At 47.7% G+C, this 20,837-nt stretch overlaps 7 protein-coding genes across 7 annotated transcripts; 2 read left to right on the top strand and 5 right to left on the bottom strand.

Annotated features, from left to right (window-relative positions):
• Positions 1–277: 277 nt before the first annotated feature.
• Positions 278–2,571, bottom strand: STEHIDRAFT_169981 (uncharacterized protein; the record flags this gene model as incomplete). The annotated part of the gene is made up of 20 exons (XM_007306320.1): positions 278–759; positions 820–844; positions 899–956; positions 1,008–1,035; positions 1,091–1,103; positions 1,175–1,221; positions 1,278–1,378; positions 1,430–1,469; positions 1,528–1,543; positions 1,597–1,608; positions 1,661–1,685; positions 1,742–1,776; positions 1,838–1,863; positions 1,933–1,958; positions 2,011–2,028; positions 2,083–2,092; positions 2,152–2,250; positions 2,305–2,318; positions 2,371–2,452; positions 2,504–2,571. 20 exons carry the CDS (start codon positions 2,569–2,571, stop codon positions 552–554), a joined length of 951 nt encoding a protein of 316 aa, XP_007306382.1. The 3' UTR covers positions 278–551.
• A 2,158-nt stretch (positions 2,572–4,729) lies between these two features.
• On the bottom strand, positions 4,730–5,701 carry STEHIDRAFT_61492 (uncharacterized protein; the record flags this gene model as incomplete). The annotated part of the gene is made up of 4 exons (XM_007306252.1): positions 4,730–5,283; positions 5,379–5,436; positions 5,497–5,618; positions 5,677–5,701. Coding segments are annotated over 4 exons (759 nt in total), but the record flags the coding sequence as incomplete, so codon positions are not given.
• A 1,976-nt stretch (positions 5,702–7,677) lies between these two features.
• STEHIDRAFT_100236 (cytochrome P450) lies at positions 7,678–9,639 on the bottom strand (the record flags this gene model as incomplete). The annotated part of the gene is made up of 10 exons (XM_007306319.1): positions 9,530–9,639; positions 9,383–9,472; positions 9,012–9,333; positions 8,807–8,961; positions 8,636–8,751; positions 8,452–8,578; positions 8,386–8,399; positions 8,058–8,326; positions 7,883–8,005; positions 7,678–7,825 (listed from the first exon to the last, which is right to left on the bottom strand). Exons 1-10 carry the CDS (start codon positions 9,621–9,623, stop codon positions 7,678–7,680), a joined length of 1,458 nt encoding a protein of 485 aa, XP_007306381.1. The 5' UTR covers positions 9,624–9,639.
• A 385-nt stretch (positions 9,640–10,024) lies between these two features.
• On the bottom strand, positions 10,025–12,021 carry STEHIDRAFT_61123 (acyl-CoA dehydrogenase NM domain-like protein; the record flags this gene model as incomplete). Its single annotated transcript, XM_007306223.1, has 7 exons — positions 10,025–10,521; positions 10,573–10,627; positions 10,689–11,205; positions 11,257–11,403; positions 11,455–11,574; positions 11,628–11,826; positions 11,886–12,021. The coding sequence occupies 7 exons, from the start codon at positions 12,019–12,021 to the stop codon at positions 10,025–10,027; spliced, it is 1,671 nt and encodes a 556-aa protein (XP_007306285.1).
• Positions 12,022–12,312: 291 nt separating this feature from the next.
• STEHIDRAFT_132636 (NAD-P-binding protein) lies at positions 12,313–13,570 on the top strand (the record flags this gene model as incomplete). Its single annotated transcript, XM_007306318.1, has 7 exons — positions 12,313–12,397; positions 12,448–12,627; positions 12,744–12,993; positions 13,044–13,059; positions 13,113–13,227; positions 13,292–13,431; positions 13,493–13,570. The coding sequence occupies 7 exons, from the start codon at positions 12,313–12,315 to the stop codon at positions 13,568–13,570; spliced, it is 864 nt and encodes a 287-aa protein (XP_007306380.1).
• A 2,049-nt stretch (positions 13,571–15,619) lies between these two features.
• Positions 15,620–17,767, top strand: STEHIDRAFT_61348 (iron permease; the record flags this gene model as incomplete). Its single annotated transcript, XM_007306238.1, has 11 exons — positions 15,620–15,712; positions 15,782–15,907; positions 15,963–16,068; positions 16,137–16,242; positions 16,304–16,383; positions 16,433–16,541; positions 16,591–16,759; positions 16,810–16,888; positions 16,942–17,250; positions 17,307–17,368; positions 17,429–17,767. The coding sequence occupies 11 exons, from the start codon at positions 15,620–15,622 to the stop codon at positions 17,765–17,767; spliced, it is 1,578 nt and encodes a 525-aa protein (XP_007306300.1).
• A 1,413-nt stretch (positions 17,768–19,180) lies between these two features.
• STEHIDRAFT_112652 (uncharacterized protein) lies at positions 19,181–20,812 on the bottom strand (the record flags this gene model as incomplete). Its single annotated transcript, XM_007306317.1, has 12 exons — positions 19,181–19,295; positions 19,401–19,426; positions 19,496–19,536; positions 19,663–19,672; positions 19,728–19,874; positions 19,915–20,033; positions 20,062–20,193; positions 20,248–20,303; positions 20,373–20,374; positions 20,437–20,471; positions 20,532–20,684; positions 20,743–20,812. 12 exons carry the CDS (start codon positions 20,810–20,812, stop codon positions 19,181–19,183), a joined length of 906 nt encoding a protein of 301 aa, XP_007306379.1.
• Between the last annotated feature and the right edge of the window lie 25 nt (positions 20,813–20,837).

Here is a 20,837-nt window from a genome sequence, read left to right as displayed (position 1 = left end):
AGCGAACCCGTGGAGAGAACGACTGGATTTTACCCAGGTTGGTTTGGTGAGAAAGAAAGCGTCGTACTTACGAGTATTGAGTGATGAACCCGGTTCTCGGCCGACCTTCCGGCGGTCAATGTTGTGGCGCTGCTGGGCCACAACTTGGAGTCTCCAACAACCAACTGAAGCTGGTGGTTCATGTTCTAGTCTTTCAACTGTCAAATGCAAAGAGCTGCAGCCTCGGCACGTTCTTCTAGCTTTGTCCTGTCCACAAAATCAAGCCTTGACAATGATTCGAGTTGCAAATAATATGTACATGGGACCATTTAACAACCATTCGAAACATACTACAGACAAATGGAGCTGGTACATATGGCCCTGGTCTTCAACATGGGAGAGGAAAAAGAATGGGAACATAATAAATTACGCAGGAGGCAACGACTTCGTGTCCCTACATCGATTCAACAGCGAACCAGACAATATAAGAAGGTTGTTCGGTACAAAGATAAGTCGTCATAAAACACCGTATGATGATCCTTCAGCGAGAGGAATTGTCGTTAATAAATAATCTACGTCAACTGTGGATGTTTTGTGCCATCTTTGAACGTCACAGCGGAAAGAGACGATGCTGTTTCCTTCACGCTATGCGACTGGTCACCAGTCGATGTCTCATGGGAAGGTCCACCACGGGCTGCCTGGAATGTAGACAACGCAATGACCTCCTCCGCGTCTCTTGTACCTGAAAGCTGCGCTCTGACAAATTGTCTAGAGTTGAGTCTAGAGCAAACGCTGTCAGTATGTCGGACACAGAACCAGAAGCCAAGGTAGCACACTGACGTCGACATGAAAGAGCATGAATACACTATATGTGGCGAATGTCAGACGTAAACATACAGAGCAGACAGCTTCCACTCACAGCGGACGAGGATGAAATAGAATAATGCATAGACCAGAGCATTTGTTGAAGTAACCCACTGCAGATCACTAGTCAGAAGCTGACGTTTAACATCGAGGAAATAAGTTACCGAGATCAAGCATGCCAAAGTACATAGACTAGAGGAATACCGTTAGAGTTTACGACCCGAATACTGCATAATTCAGCACTTACGTGGTGAGAAGACCTGGGTAGACAGACGAGAGCATGTTTACTATATGAGATGTGGTTCTCGTTCTTAAGCATTGACAGACTCACAGGTGTTTAGAGCGTATGTGATTAGCAGATTGATCGCGCGATTAGTCCTGAACGTAAGGGAAATTTGAGCATGTCGAAACACATATATGCAGCAAAGACTCACTTTTCAAATGAGGAGCGATTCCGTTGGAGATAGTAAATCATCGTAATGGTTATGATGGTATCGCACGCGATATCTATCGACAAGGCACTTGTAGTATACGGCTAGACAGAATCGTTAACTCCTAGTTGTAACAGGAGGCCGGACGATCTTACGATGTCTGCGGCAGAGTTCGAGAAGAAAAGAACGTGGAATCTAGGGAAGTGACGCAAGCACTCAGTGATAGGTTTCCAATTTGTGCCATCAGACCCACCCTTTCACGATGTATGCTGGTAGCGATCATGTAAGTATGTTTATAACGATTGAGCATCGGACTACATACCTATAGCCAGTGCTAAAAGGCAATTATGAACTTTAAGTATTGCCAATAAATACAGAGAACTCACCCAGCTGAATTGTGGCCATCAATACCTAAACTGCGTGCTCAATTGATGTGAAACGTACACACAAATTACTGGAAAACGCACTATGACAATTGGAATAAACATTCGATTCCCGCTGACTGAAATGCAATTCTGAATGAGGATTTCGGTTGGGTCTATAACTTTATGATTGAAGCGTACGTTGATATATCCGAAAGGCAAAGAACCTTTACCAATGAAGGGTCGCCAGCACGTCAGCAGGGAAAAGAGGAGGATCAAATATTGAATGCCGTCACATTTGAACGCATAGAGTCAATATATCCTGTACGGTTGTCGTCAGAGCTAGTTTGACCACAGAAAGGACTATAACCCACCCCGACTGCAACCTGAGTCTGGTGTATAGATTAGCAATCTACGTATTTTTGGACATAGGTAATGGGCCATACAAGTAAGCTCCTGCACGACGAACGGAGATATCAGCACCACGACAAAGTATAGACTCTCTCTTGGCTCACCAGGTATCTTCAGCGAGAACCGCGTAGTCGCCGAAATTGGTGACGGTATAATGATAATAAAAAGTTGCGAGTAGTGCCACATGGAGCGAATCAAGGACTCTGATTATTGATCAGCGATGAGGATGTTCATTGTGAGGAATGAAAGCAGCGTACAGTAACGCCGCGACCTATCAGTTGGATCAGCGGTGAAATCACAATCCGAAGAGTTTTGTTACGCACAAATGATTTGAGGAACGCGCTGTCCTGCGCGCAGTGCTTGGTGTAGTAATGATACACCTGCAAGCAAGTGATACCATAGATCCTACGATAACGTGTCAGCTTCAGGCTTAAGCCGACTCACGGATGCACTCACGCAGTTGATATGATCACACCAATAAAGGCGACCCCGAGCAAGTTATCGAGAGGAATGAGAGACGGCATTAAGCAGGTGGAGAAGGGTGGCAACTTGGAAGATGAAGTAGTTGAGAGGAACCTCCTTTTAGAGCGTGTGTTCTTATCAAACGTTTCGTGTGGAGTCTTCATCCTCGAAAACGGCTGATGTCGAAGGGGCTCTGCTGATGCTTTATCACAGCTTTGATCGTAGCAAAAGCTGTGAGTAATCGAAGGCCAAGTCTACGTGCGGCCTACAGCTCATCGGGTAAGCGCCTCTAAAAAAGGGTCTGATATCTCCAGCGGAAGAAGAGCTCTGTCCATCACGATCCTGCGGAGCAAGTATGCTGATGTCGATGAACAGCAGATATGTGCATGACCCAATTGTTTGGCTCAGGCAGTGCAACATATACGTAATTATGAAGGTTTGGAGCTTCCGGGGTCCTGTTGTTCTAATTCTGAAGTTTCACTTCAAACGAATCAACAAAAGCCGATGACCCCAGACGGAAGTAAACATATATAGTGGGCAGCTTCCTATGCCAGGTACTTACGACAGCTCTGATCACGCCATCTTTCGACCTGCCTCGACACGCAATCGACACGTCGAGCACTCCAGTCATGCCTACTACGTCTGACCCAGTTCTGCAAATTCTGCAAATCAAGGCCCTGTGCACAATCATCGTGCATTGTTTGAGCAAAACTTTTACCCAGACATAGGCGCATACATCTCAGCTATGTACTAGGATTTTATCAGCATTTTTTGAAAACACGAATGTGGTTGTCAACGTCGAGCGCGACGACGAGTGCCTGCACCCCGTAATGCAAATTTGCACTTTTGGCGGGCCGGAAGCATTCCGACGCGCGTCGCGAGTCCGAAGTGCAAATTTTCGACATTATCAAGTATTTTGGCGGTTCATGCATGGCATTCGTCAAAAAAAGTACCCAAGGACAATTCCATCCAGTATCTGCAACCTGTAGAATATTTTCAAGACGAGCGGAAAGGAACTCGAGGTGCAAAGTCGGAATTTGCACTACTGTAAGATTTGCACTACTGGGTCAGGCATAGTATCCGCGGACGGGCATCAGCCAGCCTGAGACGTCTGTTATAAAGATCTTCGGCGCTCTTCTGTACCTTAGTCCGGGGCTCGTGACGGCGGCCCATTGAACCTACTTTTGCGTCGATTTTGTGCCTGTCTGTGTCGAGTTTCTATATTTCTGCGCGATCTTACTCGAGGGCAATTCCGTGACTTGTCAGGAGCACAGAGTCCAGCTCAAAAGTCCTTAGCATTCTTAAACTGAATTGAAACTGACATAGTCTATTAGGCTGTACAGTTCCAAGTCTCGTCAACATCTGCTATCTCCTTTTTGAGCCGCGAACTTGAAATGCTTGTTATGTTCAGATATTTCCCCATGAGATAGGGATAGTACGTGACAGCACGTGACTCAACATCTCCAGTATTGGGAGGAACTTCGGGATTCACCTGGTGGCAGGTGGCAGGCTGTCGAGTAGACCAGTGCAACAGTGTGTAGATGATTCATCTGTGATGAGGTGAATAGTCTCTCTTTTCTTATTGGATGGCTTCCCGTTTCATGCAGTCGGAAGTCCAGACAGAGTGGTTGCAGAGTGGATAGTGATTTGTGATACAGATTTATCTAGCGAAAATAGACACCAGCCGAAACAGGTGTTTCAGGGATGTTCCATAGGAATCTAGGTTCTCTGATGGACAGAAACACAAATACAGCGACTTGAGTGTTCTGTGCGTCCTCGCGCCGTCGTTTATAACCATCAACCAACCATCATCAACCGTTATTGTGTTTGGACTTTTGCTCTAGGTTTTCGCGCGAATGCAATGGAAAGTTGCTGCATCATATATACAGGCGATTCATATGCCCCGCCCGACCCCAACCTGACTCGTATAATAAGTGAGTATGCACAGAGCGCTCGCAGTAGCATGAACACCCTAACGTAGTCGGTACCCTCGAAGATATGATCAACTTGAAGATCAAGACATTGTCTCTCTCCAAAACAAATATATGTGAATAAACCAACAAGGAAGAAAACCTCATCCTAAACAAACTCGCTAGCGAGAAATTTGTTAATGCGTGTACATACAGAGAGAGTTCGAGCCGGAAGTTTCGATTAAATTCTTGCAACCCATGTCATACTTCATCTTGGTATTTAACGCTAGGAAAGATATGAAGTCTACATCTAAAGCGCCGCACTCGAATACGTGGCCAAGGCTTTGGACCAGATGTCCCTGATCGCTCCCCAGTACCTGTCAGGATCGCTGCGTGCATGAGATACATGTGCTGTCTTCCCATAGATTTCGACCGATACATCGAAGCCCTTCGACTCCGCATCTGCTACATGTCTCGCAATATCGGATGCGAGACTCATCTTGTCCTTATGCGAGTAGACGTACAGTCGGGGAATATCCTTGGAATCCGCTGTGATGGTTACCGAAGGCAAGAGAACTGGAGAGTTGAGAGATGCGCGGAGATCAGGATAGAATGCAGGGTTTCCTCCGCATGCGTTCATGACGTAGAATAAGGCATATAAGATGACAACTGGAGGGATCGAAAGGACGCGAAAGAGGGGGTTAGAAGGGGTAGAGGATGCGATGGCAGACCGAAGGCCCTTGTCCCCGGGAACGGAGTCGAGGATCATAGCGGTGGGGGCTTTAATAGACGAAGATGCCCCAGTCCTTGAAGCTTCCAGCTTCGAAAGAAGCTTACGCAGAGTCATGAATTGAAATCCTCCCCCTGGTAAATGCGAGAAATAAGACGAAGTGGACCGTATAAATCGACTGCTGGTGTCATACCGTTAGACAGAACGTGCAGGAGTAATCCTCGGTAACGAGGGCCCCCGCTCATTGCGGACTTGATCACGTCAACGATAGGCATGAGAAGAGACTCCTAATAGTTGACGCAGAAGTCAGTATCTCATTATGGCCCACAATAGTGGGACGTACGCACCCTCTTAGACTGGGAAGTCCAGTAGAAAGATGTAGAGGCTTTGACGAGAACAATAGTAGAGGTTGGAAAATTTTCCCGATGAGCTTCGACATATTTCTGAAGGTGGCTGGGTGACGCATCCACTGAATGAGATCAATGATGAGCAGTTGTTTCGTGGCGTCTGGTATAGCAGATACGCACGCCATCCGAATAAGAGAACAATACTGTGGCCGGGATAAGCTACGACGTCGTGAACATGGTAAGTACGGAATACTTACGAGGGATGTGAAGAGGAAGCAAGGTCGCCCGTGGGGCTGGGAGAATGACTGATATACACGCAGCTATTGAGCTGCTGGGGGCGTGTGGTGGGGGTGACAGGGGCGGAAGACATTTGATTGACCAAGTGAGAGAGCGCGAGTTGGCGGCGGGTGAAGGAGGAAATGCAAGAAGTCCCCGCAGAGAACTCACTTGCGATGAATTATGTACTCTAAGTTTGCGAGGCGCGCTGCAGAAGGTTGCGCGTGGGAGTTACGCATCCAAATACATCGCAGAGTTTTATTATTGGTAGGGTTTGTTGATACACCAAACACATTGAGTTCCACTTCCGGAGTTCCTCGGTATCCATTGATACAAACATTCCAGATGGTCTTCGGCTCTTTAATGAGCTAATGACGGATGCACACTGCGGCCCACGATGTTTCAGGCTGACACCAGAATAATCAGAATCGAGAAGGGTCTGATGGAGAGCCACTTCATCGAAGATGCGAGGAGAAAAATGGAACCCCAAGTTCGGAGCCACACGACCTACTGTGTGCTAGACTCTGTCAGCGGTAGGGAACAAGGAGAAGGAAGGAAGGCGGTGGGTCTTATTCGATTGACGCCCAACTGATATCATGACAGATCACTTCGCACAGAAGGAAATTTCCGTATGGTAAGTAGCTCTTTTGCACGGATTCGCTTGCTCGAGATTCTGTGTGATCATCCAAGTGCTCGCTAACACGGAGCGTGGCGCTCACAAGCAGCCATTCTTCCATTCTTTCTCAGAACCCAATGTAAGCTGTCCTTTAGGCGTCAATCGAATAAACACATCGACCAGCACCGCCTGATCCTTCAAGTTTTACTAGATCCTCGGCAGTAAACGTAACTGTAGAGCGCTCCGAGTTGTCCGATATTGTACCGGCAATACATACCCGAAGGTAAAAAGGGAAATCTGCGTCAAAGGTGGGTAGGTTGAAGCCATATCAATTCACACGCACAAGCCCCAACTTCCTTTCGTTCTAGGAAAGTGATCCGTGCGCCGCATTATTTACATCAGGGCTCCCATGCCAGCGTTTTATCGGTGATCAGGTGGATGTTCTGGAATATTTTCACTGAAAGAATGGGGCTCAAAGGGCGTCGACGATCATCGCATGCCATGAAGTGATTCGTTCACAGAGAAGTGAAGTCAAGCACCCCTCCACAACGTTCTTAGCCATTTTTAGAGAGATCGACGATCCTGTTGCGGTGGGCTGGCAAATATTATGTACATGACTTCTGTTTTTCTATCGCCAAAATAGTGGTAATAACAGCTGGTACAGGGGAACAATCGAGGGAAGCCCGGAGAGGGTACGCGTGTCTGAGTCCGATCGCTGCATCACGTCACATCGAAACTTATTTCCAGCCACGATATCGCGGTGTGCCTGAAGCATCGGAAAATGTTCTATACGTCCTCTCGATACCTCGCCAAACTCTCGTGAGGTTCGGGCACACCGCACACCGAACCAGGGGCCTGGATTACCACTAGGACGTGCGATCATATGGTTTGATTTTATACTGTTTTCCGTTGCAATTGAATGCTTCCACCAAACTGCCATGCTCGCACCGAGTCCCGAAATTTTCAGTACCAGTTCCGAGGAATCTCCATTGGATACTCTCACGGAGGGCGAACACACTGACTGTACAGAACATAAGGAATCGTGCTTGACTGTAAATGTCAGGAAAATAAATGTAGCCCAAACTTCCGGCAAGAAAAGTTGAAGAAAAGCATCGACATTGCATAGAAGATGAACTGCTTGAATGCAACACTTCACCCTTCTGTCGTGAATTGAGTCACTAGGGCTGCAGCAGCCTCGGAACGTGGTTTAATATTACATCCGAACTCTTCGGGGTGACTTTGAAGAAAATTAACAAATCGAAAATGAGCAGAGCGACTTAGTGGAACACTCACGAGATATGACCGTCCTTGAACCTTACAGATCGAAGTTCTTCTAGAGCCCTATCTCCCTCGCGAGGAGAGATAGAAAATATTGACAGGATGGAGGTCACCATGAGAAATAGGGTCGTTTCCGCCACAGTGATTCCTGGGCAGCGTCTGTGAAGTTACAATCAGCCTAGTAAATCATGTAAAATAGTATGTTCGGTACAATACCTTCGACCAAAGCCGAATGCATAATCTCTGGGATCAGCTAAACAACAATCATCCGTACCCAAAAACCTTTCAGGCCAAAACCTATGAGGGCTAGGAAATATGTCGGGATCATGCATCAAGGCCCTATGCGATCGATGAATGAGAATCAAATAAAGACAACTATAAGAGGCCGCACCATGTATTTGCCATGATCCAACTGCCTTTAGGAATGCGATAGCCTTGGTAGCTATCTTCTGTGAGAGTCGTGTGAGGTATTAAAGGAGCGACAGGATTGAATCGGTAGATCTCTTTCAGCAAAGCCTCTACGTAGGGAAGGTGGGGCTTATCCTCCATAGTAGGTAGCCGATCTCTGCCGACAACGGTATCAATCTCCAGCTGAGCCTTTCTCTGAATGTCAGGGTAGAGTGCCATATAAAGAACGAAAGCCGTCCCGGTCGCGACCTCCTGTTCATGTTCTCAGACGGTGATGACTCGGGAGAAGGAGGAATGCGTAGTTAACGTACGGTGTCTGTTCCACCTGGAACAGAGAATTCAAAAACCGTGAAATGTTCTCAAAGGATAAGACGCACCGGAGTATATACTGGCTGCGGTCCACATCAGAAGTTCGTCATCTTCCTTACTCAGAGGAGCCGCAGTCTCCGCTGTTAGTAGCTCAATGGATTCAGTCACGAATGACGGTAGTGCTTCTCCGCTAGCCTGATGAATTTATCAGTAGCTCACTATTGTAAGTGATGTGATAGACTGCCTACTTACGACACGGGTTTTCGCAAAATCGTAAGGTGCGAAGGAGAATTCTTCTATTGTTTTTCGGGCAGATTGCGCCCACCGTTTGAATCCTGCTCCAGGTAAAAAGGAAGGCATATAGCGTACTGGAGCGAGCAAGATGATCAATTAAAGAATTGTCTACATTTGTGAGATACTCACGCCAAGGAAGCGAGTCAACTAGCCACCGTCCTGGTTTGGTTGCTTCTCCAGTAATGCGGGCAAGCTCTTCTGCAAGAGTGATGAAGCGATCGTCGCCTGACCCGGACGGCACTTGATAACCATAAGCTAAGCGAAGCGTTATTGCTCCAGCATTTCTACGGAACATCAGTAGGAATCACTCGGCGAGAAAAGGCGCAATCCTTACCTTCGTATGTGAGCTGCAAAATCTTCTGGGCACTCAAGCATAGAAACCATCAATTTGCGCATCTCAGTATCGATCATTGTCCAGTATTCGCGACACCGTCTTGGCTCGAGAGCATTTCGTAGAAGTTTCCTGTGACGTTTTAGCTCCTCTCCATATGGATGGAATAGGACTGCTTTGTTCTTTCCGACAAGATCGCCGGCCATGACCAAGTGGGGTCTGTCGCTATAGAAGGCTCCACGTTGGTCGAATAGTTCTAGAACATGTTTGGCTGAATTCAATATAATGAACTCTCTTCCTAGGACATGTAAGTAGAAAATGTCTCCTGTAAAGCGAAGTCAATGAGTGAACTAGCATCCGTTTAGCCTACATACCATATATGTCTTTCCATCGTGTGAACGACCGAGCTACATCATGGCGTGGCATCTGAAACAAGTTACCGATGCAAGGAAGCGCACGGGGGCCTAGAATAACAATATGATAAGGTAGGAATTTATATTGAGGATGCATCTGTGCTCTACCTGGGGGAAGCTTCGCCCGAGCTTGACGGTGTAAGATTAGAACGAGAACAATGGAGAGAAACACCGATGAGACGATGCTGAGGAAGGACATCATGTGCAAAGGCTGTATGATCAGACGCTACTGAGAGCCTTGGGGGAAGGTCAACACACGCTGGATGCCGTATTGTGGAGGTCTTATAAGGGCTCCACGCGGAAATAGCAGTAAGGTGCCGGTACCCGAGTTACACTCGAGTGCCCAATTGCTCGGATCTTCCCACAACGTACTAGAACGCAGGCAGCCGCCCGAGACTCGTCTCGACTTGAAGTTCCTCGATTATTTGTGTACTTCACGATTCTCTGACTTACCGAGGTGGTGCTATCGCATGGAGGTCACACGTCAGCATGAGAGAGTCCCCCAAGAGAACAATGTCCAAGAACGTTTTTGGTCACAATGTATAATAAAATGTACGACAACATCACTGGGTAAGACGTCGTCTCAATGGCTATACGCGTAGACTACGACCTATTTTCACCATCGGATCGGAATGTAGTAAGTGTATCTATATAGCACTTCCACTGCGTGTCAGAGGCAAACGGTGCTGAAATATAAGGATCAACATCCAAAATGTCGATATATTTCTCCAAGTTGGGAAATACTGAGTCGATAGCGCTTGCCTCCATCTCGCGCTGTTGGGCTCTAGATAAACCCGCCATCTCCACATACCAGGCAGAATCAAGCTTCACACAACTAGTAACGTAAACTTCTATGAGATCATGATCAACGTTCGCGGCTACTGCTGCCTCGTAGGCCATACGATGACCTATGGCCTGCACTAAACCGAGACATTCTGGGAGAATCATACGATCGAATGCCGCGCTGCGGTGATGGGGTATTTCAGAGAGCAACCCACGCAGCTCTGAAAACATACAGGTTTCGCGCCTGGATAACAGAGCAGTCGAATCTGACGCCTTAGGGACGGAGTAGCGCCCGAGAAGGAGTTCCGTTGCAAGTCCTATAATCACTGATCAGTAGTTATTCCTATGTTAGTTATATGTACACTCACGAATCGAGATGGCTAGAAGATCACCTTCAGCAATAGCCGTCCCACGCATGTCAGCCTGTCAATTACAAAGTTCAGCAAACAGTTACTACGGGAGACAATAAACCTGATGGAATTACATGCATCGCCGTCAGCTGATTGACCTCGAAGAGACCTTGTGCTCCGCATCGATCGCCTAGCGTGAGGTGGGCAGTTTGTGCATGCTGAATCATGACGACCTTGAGGATAGAGCCGATGGCATGTCGTACCCTGGCATCCACAGTGACGTTGCAGAATACTCCGATAGCGTAGTTGTGAAAGGCCTCCATCACGAAATATTGAGCGAGGGCGGTGATGATCGGTGTCTTCTGAGTCCTGAATGCGATTATCGGCTTGGATCCCCCATCAACATCGACCACGGTACGGCGCATGCTGTAGCGAGCTGCTATACAGGAAGCAACTCGTAGAGCTGGGACGCCAAGGGATCCGATGGCGATGGTGCCCACAGCAACTCTGGAGATATTACGAAAAAATGCATCGCGTGGATCGGCAGGCTTTGCGAGGGATCCCATTAAAGCCCAGCGTGGGACTCGCACCCGGTGGAAGTACGTGAGGGAGTGGTTCACAGGGCGAGCGCCACCACGGGGAGGAAGTAATCTACTCGTATTATGAGTACCTTAGGCTGTTGTCATCAGAACCAATACTCACTTGCAAGTAACTCCTGTGGTCATATTCTTGCCGTCGTGTAGGTGAACAACAAAAGGTTTGATTCCGTGGTTTTCTCCGTGCACGATCGTCTGCGCAAAAACTACAGCAAGACATGGGATTCCGACAGGTGCAGTCGGCGGCATATATCTGAATCGTGTTTTAGAATGACATTCCTAGATAATGGAAAGCTTGACCTACTTCGCTGCGCTTTCACTGGGCGTATCCAGCTCAAAATCCCCGCTCTCCAGTAAGGTTGCGGTCGTTTGCAGATGGATTACATCAAGGCCATGACCGACTTCTGTCAAACAAAATTGACCTCTTCGCGGGGGTGAGTGGCAGATTGAGGGGTGTCACAAGCCGTGCAGACTTACGAGACACGAAAATCTAGCACGTCCTTCAGTAAGTCGCGCAACACCGGCTGTTCCGAGGTGAACATTGCAATCGTTCCGGCACAACAGTTGTACTGGAGCGTGATCAACGTGCCAGCAGCACCATCCATACTCCAAATAGGATCGGTGTGCATTTCCCAAAATTTAGGAGATAAAGTGATCAGATCATTTTCTGTAAGTTCTAAGTGCAGAATGAGTTGTTAGTGACTGATGTAGGAATGCAAGTTGACCTGTGCGTACGATAAGCAGCCCCAATAGCCTTTGCACGTTCATAGCTCAGTCGAACGCGATCCTCTGTGGCAAGACCTTCGCAGTGAGTCCGAAAGAGAGTGCCCTGGGCCAGTTCGCGGGTAGGGTGCTTCGCGCTAGGAAGCATGGCAGAGGGCTGTCGACTAAGCAGTAGACAACAGAAGTAAGGATGCACCGAAGTAGATAGTGCTTCTCGGATAGATGCTAAATACAGGTTGTTTCCAGAATTTTCAATCTCCGTGAACGAATGCGAGCACCGGGAAACCCGATAATTGAAGAGCCGAGCCGACATGCCGTGACCTTCCGTAAGACCGCGGCTTTTAGGCACATCAGAGCGAACCTCGTTCTCTTCAAGAGCACCCTCGGTTCCTCTTCACTCACACGTTCAAGCTGCTGATTCCCACTCCCGTCGAGCACTATGTCCCCACAAAGGACCGTTTTTATCACTGGATGTAGCCATGGCGGTATTGGCCACGCCTTAGCGCTTGAGTATCATGCACAAGGTGAGAACATTGTCACAGACCATGAGCTCGTGTTCAGCAATATCGTCCAGGTCTCCGTGTCGTGGCCACAGCTCGGTCTCTTGATGCCATGCAAGATCTTACCGAGCTTGGTCTAATCACTATGGCCCTCGATGTAACAAAGATCGACGCTGTTCGCAAGGTGCGGGACGATGTAGCATCCCTGACCGGAGGCAAGTTGGACATTCTGGTGAATAATGCGTGCGTTCTAAGTCTACTTATCTACACACCTTTCTTCTGAGTATTTTTGGGATCACACAGGGGACAAGGTAAGTAATCCTGCCTTCCGTTTGTTCAACCTCGAGAATTTTGCTCCATCTTGAAATAGGGTATACTTTCGCCGTCACCGATATGGACATGCAGCGCGTCCGCGATCTCTTCGAAGTCAATCTGTTTGCTCCTATCTGTATGGTACAGGAATTTATACGTCTTCTCATTGCCTCGGGAGACGGTCGCATTGTCCAGATTGGCAGTGTCTCTGGAATCATGCCCACCCCATTCGGTGCTTCGTACAACGCGAGCAAGGCTGGTTTACACGCCTTCAGCAACACTCTACGCGTCGAGCTTGCACCCTTCAGGTACGTCTTTGACCCGCTCAAAATGAACGCCGATTGAACTCCCTCCTCAGAGTCAAAGTTCTCAGTGTTGGTATTCCTTCTATTCTATCTATGTACACACCGCTCAACCTGTCTTCCAGGTCATCACTGGTAGCGTTCAAAGCAATATAGTTAAACCGGTGAAGATGCCAGAAACATCCATGTACCTTCCTATGGAGGACCTTTTCCACTCCAAGCGTGTCAATACATCGCAAGGTGAGGCTATAGGACTCTACCCGCACTTCATAATACGGACCGTTCAATCTTTATTTCATTACAGAGAATGCAATGTCTGCTGATAAGTACGCGAAGCAAGTTGTGGCGGAAAGTTTGAAAGTGTCTCCACGTGCATGCTTGTGGGCTGGTAACAAAATATGGCCATGCTGGATTATTGATACATTCTTGGGTCTATCCGTCTTTGTGAGCAGACTGTTTGTTTATCTCACCGTCACACCCACGAGCTTATTTACATTCGTATTAGGACTGGCTCTTCGGTAGAATGTTCGGACTCACTGAATTTTCCGCCAGGCTAGAGAAAGACAAGGACAAACGCCTCTGATTTTAGTTCACTGCACATTCCTGCCGCCCTTTTCCTTCCGAGGCGTATTTCTACTCTGGACCTTTTGTACAAATCATGATATTCGTCTCTGTCGTGCGCTACAGTCATGCCACCTCTGCGTGACCTGCCCGAATGGTGGGGAAGAGAAGGGTGTCGCGTACAAAATCAGCTCTATCATGAATCGCTAATCAGACCGCTACTTTCTTGAGAGCTGCAGTGCATTCATATCTCTTATGATTCAAAATTTGGTGTCCGGAACATACATTCCCTAAATAAACCCGGGTCCAGGCGATAGCCTAACAGTCGGTGGTGCACAGTCGATGGATCTTCTTCGATCGACGCCCAATTGACAGAGGTTCTGCACAGCACGGACCTGGGAATCAATCACTTGCTCTGGGCTTTAGTTGTCCCGAGAGCAGATGTGCTTACAAAAGGAAATTCGGTTTCTTGCAGAAGATCACGGCGTGTTGTGCTCAGACTTGCAGCGATATCCTTTCATTATTTATTAACGGCGAAATCGGTCTCCTATATATTCAAACACCTCGAGAGTCTGAGAGGTTATGCACTACTGAGCGAGGACCACTGATGATTGTAAACGCTTGCCCATATTTGGGCACCCGCAAGCAGCCGCCCTTCCTTTCTTGCTCAGAACCCTATGCAAGCTGTCATTTGAATATTGAATGTTGACCTGTTGAGTTCACTCTCGCGGTCAGTGTCCCGACCTAGGTATCGCTCCACTGCTCCCACAAATCGGGAAGTTCGAACGTGCCTTCAGTCCCAACTCAAAATGATCCTTCGAGCCTCTCATCATGATTCCATGCGACGCATACACGGAAGGAAGGAAGGAAGGAAGGAAGGAAGGTGTATTCAGGGTATAATATGGTCCCATGAGGAACAATACCCCTATCTGCAGTAGGTAATGATGCTCAAATATCATATATCAGATCGCAGCACAGTCGCCACAAGGGTGAATTCTGATACCCATCCGACGATACTGTATCCCTTTTGCTCGAGAACCAATGAATCAAGCTCACTCCCAAGATAGCCTTAAGTAGGAAGCAGCTCCTCGGGGACCTCTTCTGGAATGCAACGAAGGACACGGTGTCCTATAATTCAGCCGGTGCCAGGAAGATGTATCTTCGGATTTCAATAGTTCCGGAAGGACTTGCTGGGAACTTGTGCAGAGATGATACCACCTCTAGCGTACCCGCTCAAAGATCGTGGGTAATTGTACCAGAGAAAGTACCTTGAACTTCTGCAGCAGCCTGGACGCTGCGTATTTGTAGCGATGAAAATTCACCGCTTCTCACGCTAAATCTGGCGTGGACTTCAAAGGTTTACGTTGCTAGAAAAAGACTTCTATAACCTTTGGTTTATTCATCGTTTCCCTAAAATTACTACCCAACTCTGGACCACAATCCGATCCGGCAATTTGGCCATGAGCCAAGCTTTAGATACTCGTATGTTCTCCCGCGGAAATCGCGGCTGTTGTGGCCCCCAGTGCTATATCCGGTGATGGTTTATCCTGATGTACTACGCACAGCCGCTCAGAAAACCTTCGACTGGCTTACCTCCCCCAAATACTGTAGATTTTCGACCCGAAGTTCATCAGTGGCGTGAGAAATTCACCCTCCAAATCCAGCCTGTCCCCCTCCGAAGTTCGTTGAGCTCGGAGGACAGGGGACAATTACCTTTTTGAGTATGTTTTTGTCGGGTTCTGAGAGAACATAGAAAATGTTCCGTCAGATATACCCAAATGGGGATGTCACAAGGGGAGGGGACAGTGGACTGTCCCCCCGAACAGGTTCAGTTCGGGGGTCCCGGTGGACCGGGGACGAACTTTAGGTCGAAAATCTACAGCGTGAAACCTGATGGAAGCGAGTCATAAAATTACTTAGCGTGAGATCGTATTGTGGCCACATTGCAACCCTCCCGCTCCCACGTGAACTGTCGCTACTCTTCTCTTCGTAGCGCATTCTCAACATCCACCTGTCTGTAGTCCCCTCCCTCGTCTCTATGTCCATGATTGCCACCAGCACAGGTGAAACTATGCCGTCGTCGGTGAAACCCCCTCGAGATTATAGGTTCTGGCTAGTCTTCCTTGCAATTGGGATATCTACTATGATAACAGCCCTAGAGCTGGTGTGTTCTTTCCATTGTCGCTCCATTTATCAGCCGTTTTCAGTCTGGATATGACTTTTCCTCGGAAAGTCCGCCGTATCCACAGCGCTGCCCAAAATTGTCAATGATCTCAGTGGTTCAGACTTCATTTGGGTTGGGTCAGCGTACGCGCTGTCCGCCACAGCGTTCATACCGATGAGCGGGGGTTTTGCTCAGGTATATGTTATATATCTCAACGAGTTTACTCTTTCCATCTAATAGGCTGTCCTAGATTTTTGGAAGGCGATTTGTCATGCTCTCGTCGTTGTGTATCATGGCATTAGGCAGCGCTCTGTGTGGCGCTGCACCAACCATGAACTTTCTGATTGCTGGAAGAAGTAACTATCTTTCACGCCCTATTTCCTAGCCGCCATATCGCATCGTTTGCTCATCAGCTTGTTATCAGCTGTCCAAGGACTTGGCGGTGGTGGTATTGCTTCAACTACTGCCATAATCATATCAGACCTCGTGCCGCTACAAGAGCGTGGAGTATTCAACGGTCTGATTGGCATGTGGGTAATGTCACCCAATATTACGCAGAATTTTTCTAATATTGTTCTGATGATGAGATAGTGCATGGGCGGTTGCCGGCGGAGTTGGTCCCATTGTTGGCGGTGCTCTCGCCCAGTCGGGCCAATGGCGATGGCTTTTCTGTCAGTTTCGAACCTGCTCGAACTTGACAGGTAACTAACTCTGTACTAGACCTCAATATCCCAATCTGTGGTGTAGCGGGTGCTCTCATGCTTTTGTTCCTTAGAGTGAACACTCCGCTTGGATCACTGCGTGAGAAGTTCGGGCGAGTCGATTGGATGTACGTGTGTCTTTTTGAGTACACCGTACATTCATCTAACAATTTGCAGTGGAAATATTATAGTCATCTCTGCTACTACAGCGTGTGTAGTTGCCTTAACATGGAGTGGCGTACAGCATGCGTGGGACTCGGCACCAGTGTTGGTCCCTCTAGTCGTCGGACTAGTTGGACTGATAATATTTCTTGCGTACGAAGCTTTCGTGCCAAAGTATCCACTTGTATGCTCTTTGTCGTCTCATCGAGGGAAATCGACTAATTATGTATACAGGTGCCATTCACATTGATGTCTACCATGACTGGTGTCTCTGGTTACATCCAGACGTTTGTCATGCCCGTGGTGATGATGGGTATCATATGTTAGTACTTACGCTCTTCCTGTTATACTTCGCTCATGTCCGAGCTCTAGATTACGTTCCAGTATACTTTCAGGCCTGTAAAGGTGCCTCACCTGTCGGTGCAGGAGTCGATCAGCTAGGAGTTGCACTTGTGCTGGCACCCTCCGGCATTATTTCCGGTGCATCGGTGAACAAGACACAGAAATACCGGCCGCAACTGTGGCTCTCGTGGATTCTCTTAACCCTTGGCACCGGTCTTCTAAGTACCCTGAATGAAGATACTCCAAAGGGCCATGCAATTGGGTTCGAGGTCCTAGTTGCAGTTGGCATTGGCATCCTCACAACAACGACATATTTCCCTGTCCTTGCGCCTGGTAAGTCATGTTCCAGTGTGTAATTATCTATGCTGTGTATCTCATGTCTCGAACAGTGCCTGTTTCGCAGAATGCACTCGCTTTGGCATACTTCATGTTTCTTCGGAATTTTGCTCAGGTTTTTTCTTCAAGTAATTTATTTGCTGTATACGAAAGCTGAAATCTCCGTTCTACGTAGGTATGGGGTGTGACCGTAGGCGGTGCCGTTCTTCAAAACGAACTGCAGAAGCGAATGCCTGCTGCATTTGCAGCCCAGGTCCCTGGCGGTACTGCTATTGCCTACGCAACCATCCCGCTCATTGCAGATCTACCGGAGCCTCTCCGAAATGAGGTCCGCGTCGCCTTTGCGAATAGCTTGAAGGTTGTATGGGAAGTTTTTGCTGGGATTTCAGGAATCGGCCTCATTGCTAGTCTATTTATGAAGGGCTTACCCTTACATACCTCTACCGACAAGCAATGGGCACTGGCGCAGAGAGGAGAGCAGGGTTCTGAGGATCACGAGATGGAAAGTGGGTAGTCCTTGGCCTCAGCCTAGTCCTTGGTTGCGAACTTGATTTTGAAGTTGGTCTTCATGGCCCAATCGAAATTATTACGACAAGGTGTTCTTAGTTTGTGGATGGAGATCAGTGGAACTGTATTTTGAGCGTTTGCCTGTCGCTATTAATGTTGTCTCGGGCGTGCAATACAAAGACTTTGATACCCTGTAGTCCTCAGGGCCGGAAAAACGGCCCTTCGTCTACTAGCGATCTCAAGTTAGCTTACCGCGATAGCTACTATATGAAAACAATTCTCCAGCGTATTCGAGGCTATGCCTGAGATATTCTGGAGGGCCTCTAGGGCGACAGTTTAGTATCTCAGAGAAAAGTAAGAATAAAAACGAACAAACAGGTATCAGTAGTAGTGCAGAGCAGGGTCAACCGAAAATTGGAAGTCCGACGAATACAGCGCAAGCAGGATACAAAGTTGCCTCTCTAACTTCGTTTCCTTCTCATATGAAACAGTACACGGTTATTCTCGTGTACTCCAACACGGAAGCCAAGTGGACAGTGAATAATTAAATTGCCGTTGGGCTGAAGAGGTGGCGCCCTTTATTGTGAAGTTCCGTCTAGTTCGAGCTCCGAGGTCGACTAGATTCAGAGTATCAATAGGTCTCGGGAATTCGTACATGTATTTATGGATTCTAAACCAGTATATTGTATAAATGATACTAGCAGCGAGCCCGTGCTACGCACGGTGCTAAGTAGCAGAGGAATCGCTCGACTAATACTGAAAGCTTGACGAGAAAGACGCCTGAAGGGTCTTCCTCGAACTCGCGCCTCGCCCCTCCGTTCTCCAAAAGACCCTCCAGTTTTGCTTTCCCCCAGGCTGGCAAAACATTCCGTGTGGCATGAGAACTCCACGGAGAAAGGCTTTCACACCCACAATCCCACATCGTGAACTAGATCTCAGTAAGTACTTCAACTGCCGTGTAGAGCTCTGCCGTGCGAGGGCTCGCCACTTGCCCGCCACCGGGCATACCCCATTCAACGCTGGAAAGCGGGTTGAGACAAAAGCATAAGGTGCTCGTGCCGACAGGGTGAGATTTATAAATACACTGCAAGAGCCGCCGCCGCCGCCTTATATATCGACGTCGACCGCACTCAGAATTTCGCGCAGAGGCTGCCTCATCGGTCGGTCAGCTGGCGAGTGACTACGACTCTGCCGGCTTGGCCAGCCAATCAGATTGTCGTTTTGTCGTTTGTCCACGAGCTGTAGTTGTAAGGATAGTTGCACACTCGTATAGCTGGAGCACACATTGCTAAATAAATAGAAGAAAATTGCATGGTGTGATTGTGACGTCAAAGCTATACCCTCCATCTGACATATAAGTTATAAATTCCAGACGCTTCAGTTCCAATACTTCGAAGGATCACTAACAATATCACGCACTTCAACGCAAAACGGTAAGCTCGTGGATTTCCTGTATGATAAATCCGCTGCTTTCCGAGTCGCCAAACCTGCCTCGACATCCCAGCTCCATCAAACACTCCACCCTCAGGAACAACCTAGACATGAGTGTGATAACTAGTGCCCAGCTGAAACTAAGAGCGAGTTAGTACCCGGACACGTAGGAGGGTGTTGATTATGATTTGTATACGACGTTTACTCACAAAAACGCGATAACCGAAAATTGAACCTGAAGGATTGCAAATGTGAAAATGTGAAACAACCGCGAGGTCAGTTTCCATGGCATCATTGCACTCACATTGGGATATATTCCGAGCACAAGATTCACTAATCTCAAAGCTGTTGAATGGATTATGCAATGATATAAGCGCCTATTTTATGTTGAGTCGTTGGGTCTCCAAAGAGACATGGAACAGAACACGCATTGTAACATGGAAGACAAAGTACGGCAGGATCAAGACGTACCGAAAATCCCCTGGCATTGGTTAGGAAGTGAGCGCAATGTAAAACACAAGGTATATCACACGTACTAAGAAGGTCAGTCCACCATCGCGACGCAGGTCATGAATAATCCTTGCATCCGCTTGCCGAGGACGATCTACTGCATTCAAGACAGTAAGGATCACGATGTAGCAGTCGAATGCAACCTTCATATATGAACAAAAGCCATCGGTGAGCTATGACCAACATGTTACAGCCCGATACGCATTGACAGACCTGAGGCGCCCATATCCCGGACCAGATGTTCGGCTTTCGACGGATGAAACAGGTATGAAAGACATTTGGTTCGGACAGCAACGCATCGTGGTCAGCTGTCGGATAGATTAGTTCACTTCCTGTAAAGCCAGGAAATACCGAACTCACCTGAAAGCATATATATGTTCGCTACACCGAAGGCCACAGTTATTCCATAGAAAATAATGAAGCCGCACAATAAGGCGGATCGAACTTTGGTACGACGGTCCCAAAGGACGTATACCCGGTTAATCATAATAACTAGAGTGAAACAGTCAATATTTCGGTAAAACACAGTCTTTACAAAATACTGACGGTCCGCCATTCCGAGAGAGATGGTTCCTATTAGGCTTGTGGATAAGAACCACCGCCTGCAACTACACAGTTTCAATTCACATCTCTGTTATATCGTATATTGAAGGGATCAGGTTGACACTCACAACTATATTCCATGGTCTTTATCAGCTTCAAAGTCGGGAGACGGTGCATGGTCTGCGAACTCACCAGTTCTGACATAGTATCTACAGCGCCACTTATCACTGATGGAGAAACAACGGAGATAATGAGAAGGGAGGAATTAGAGAGCCTGACGGACGCACCATAGGCACCCATCAATTGGCACGCAAGCACGCCATACCGCAAAAACAGAAACAGAACCTTTGTCGGTGTTATACTGGACCTTGACGACATAATCATCCACTCCTGAGGTAGCGTAAGGAGGTGGTCGTAGAGAAGGACGGCTAGACCGATTGCTGTAACCGAGATATTATCTCACTCACATGAGTAATTGCCATGATAAAGCGGACGAACCTGAGAGATATTTCTGAGCGTATGCAGCAGAGGAGATGGCAACAGGATTAAAATTTATAACTTGGCTCATCCTGGATAAGAGGGCGGTAAGGTTG

The sequence above is a fragment of the Stereum hirsutum genome, assembly GCF_000264905.1.
Source record: "Stereum hirsutum FP-91666 SS1 unplaced genomic scaffold STEHIscaffold_11, whole genome shotgun sequence".
NCBI classification, from domain to species: domain Eukaryota; kingdom Fungi; phylum Basidiomycota; class Agaricomycetes; order Russulales; family Stereaceae; genus Stereum; species Stereum hirsutum.
This window is presented reverse-complemented; position numbering and strand designations above follow the sequence as displayed.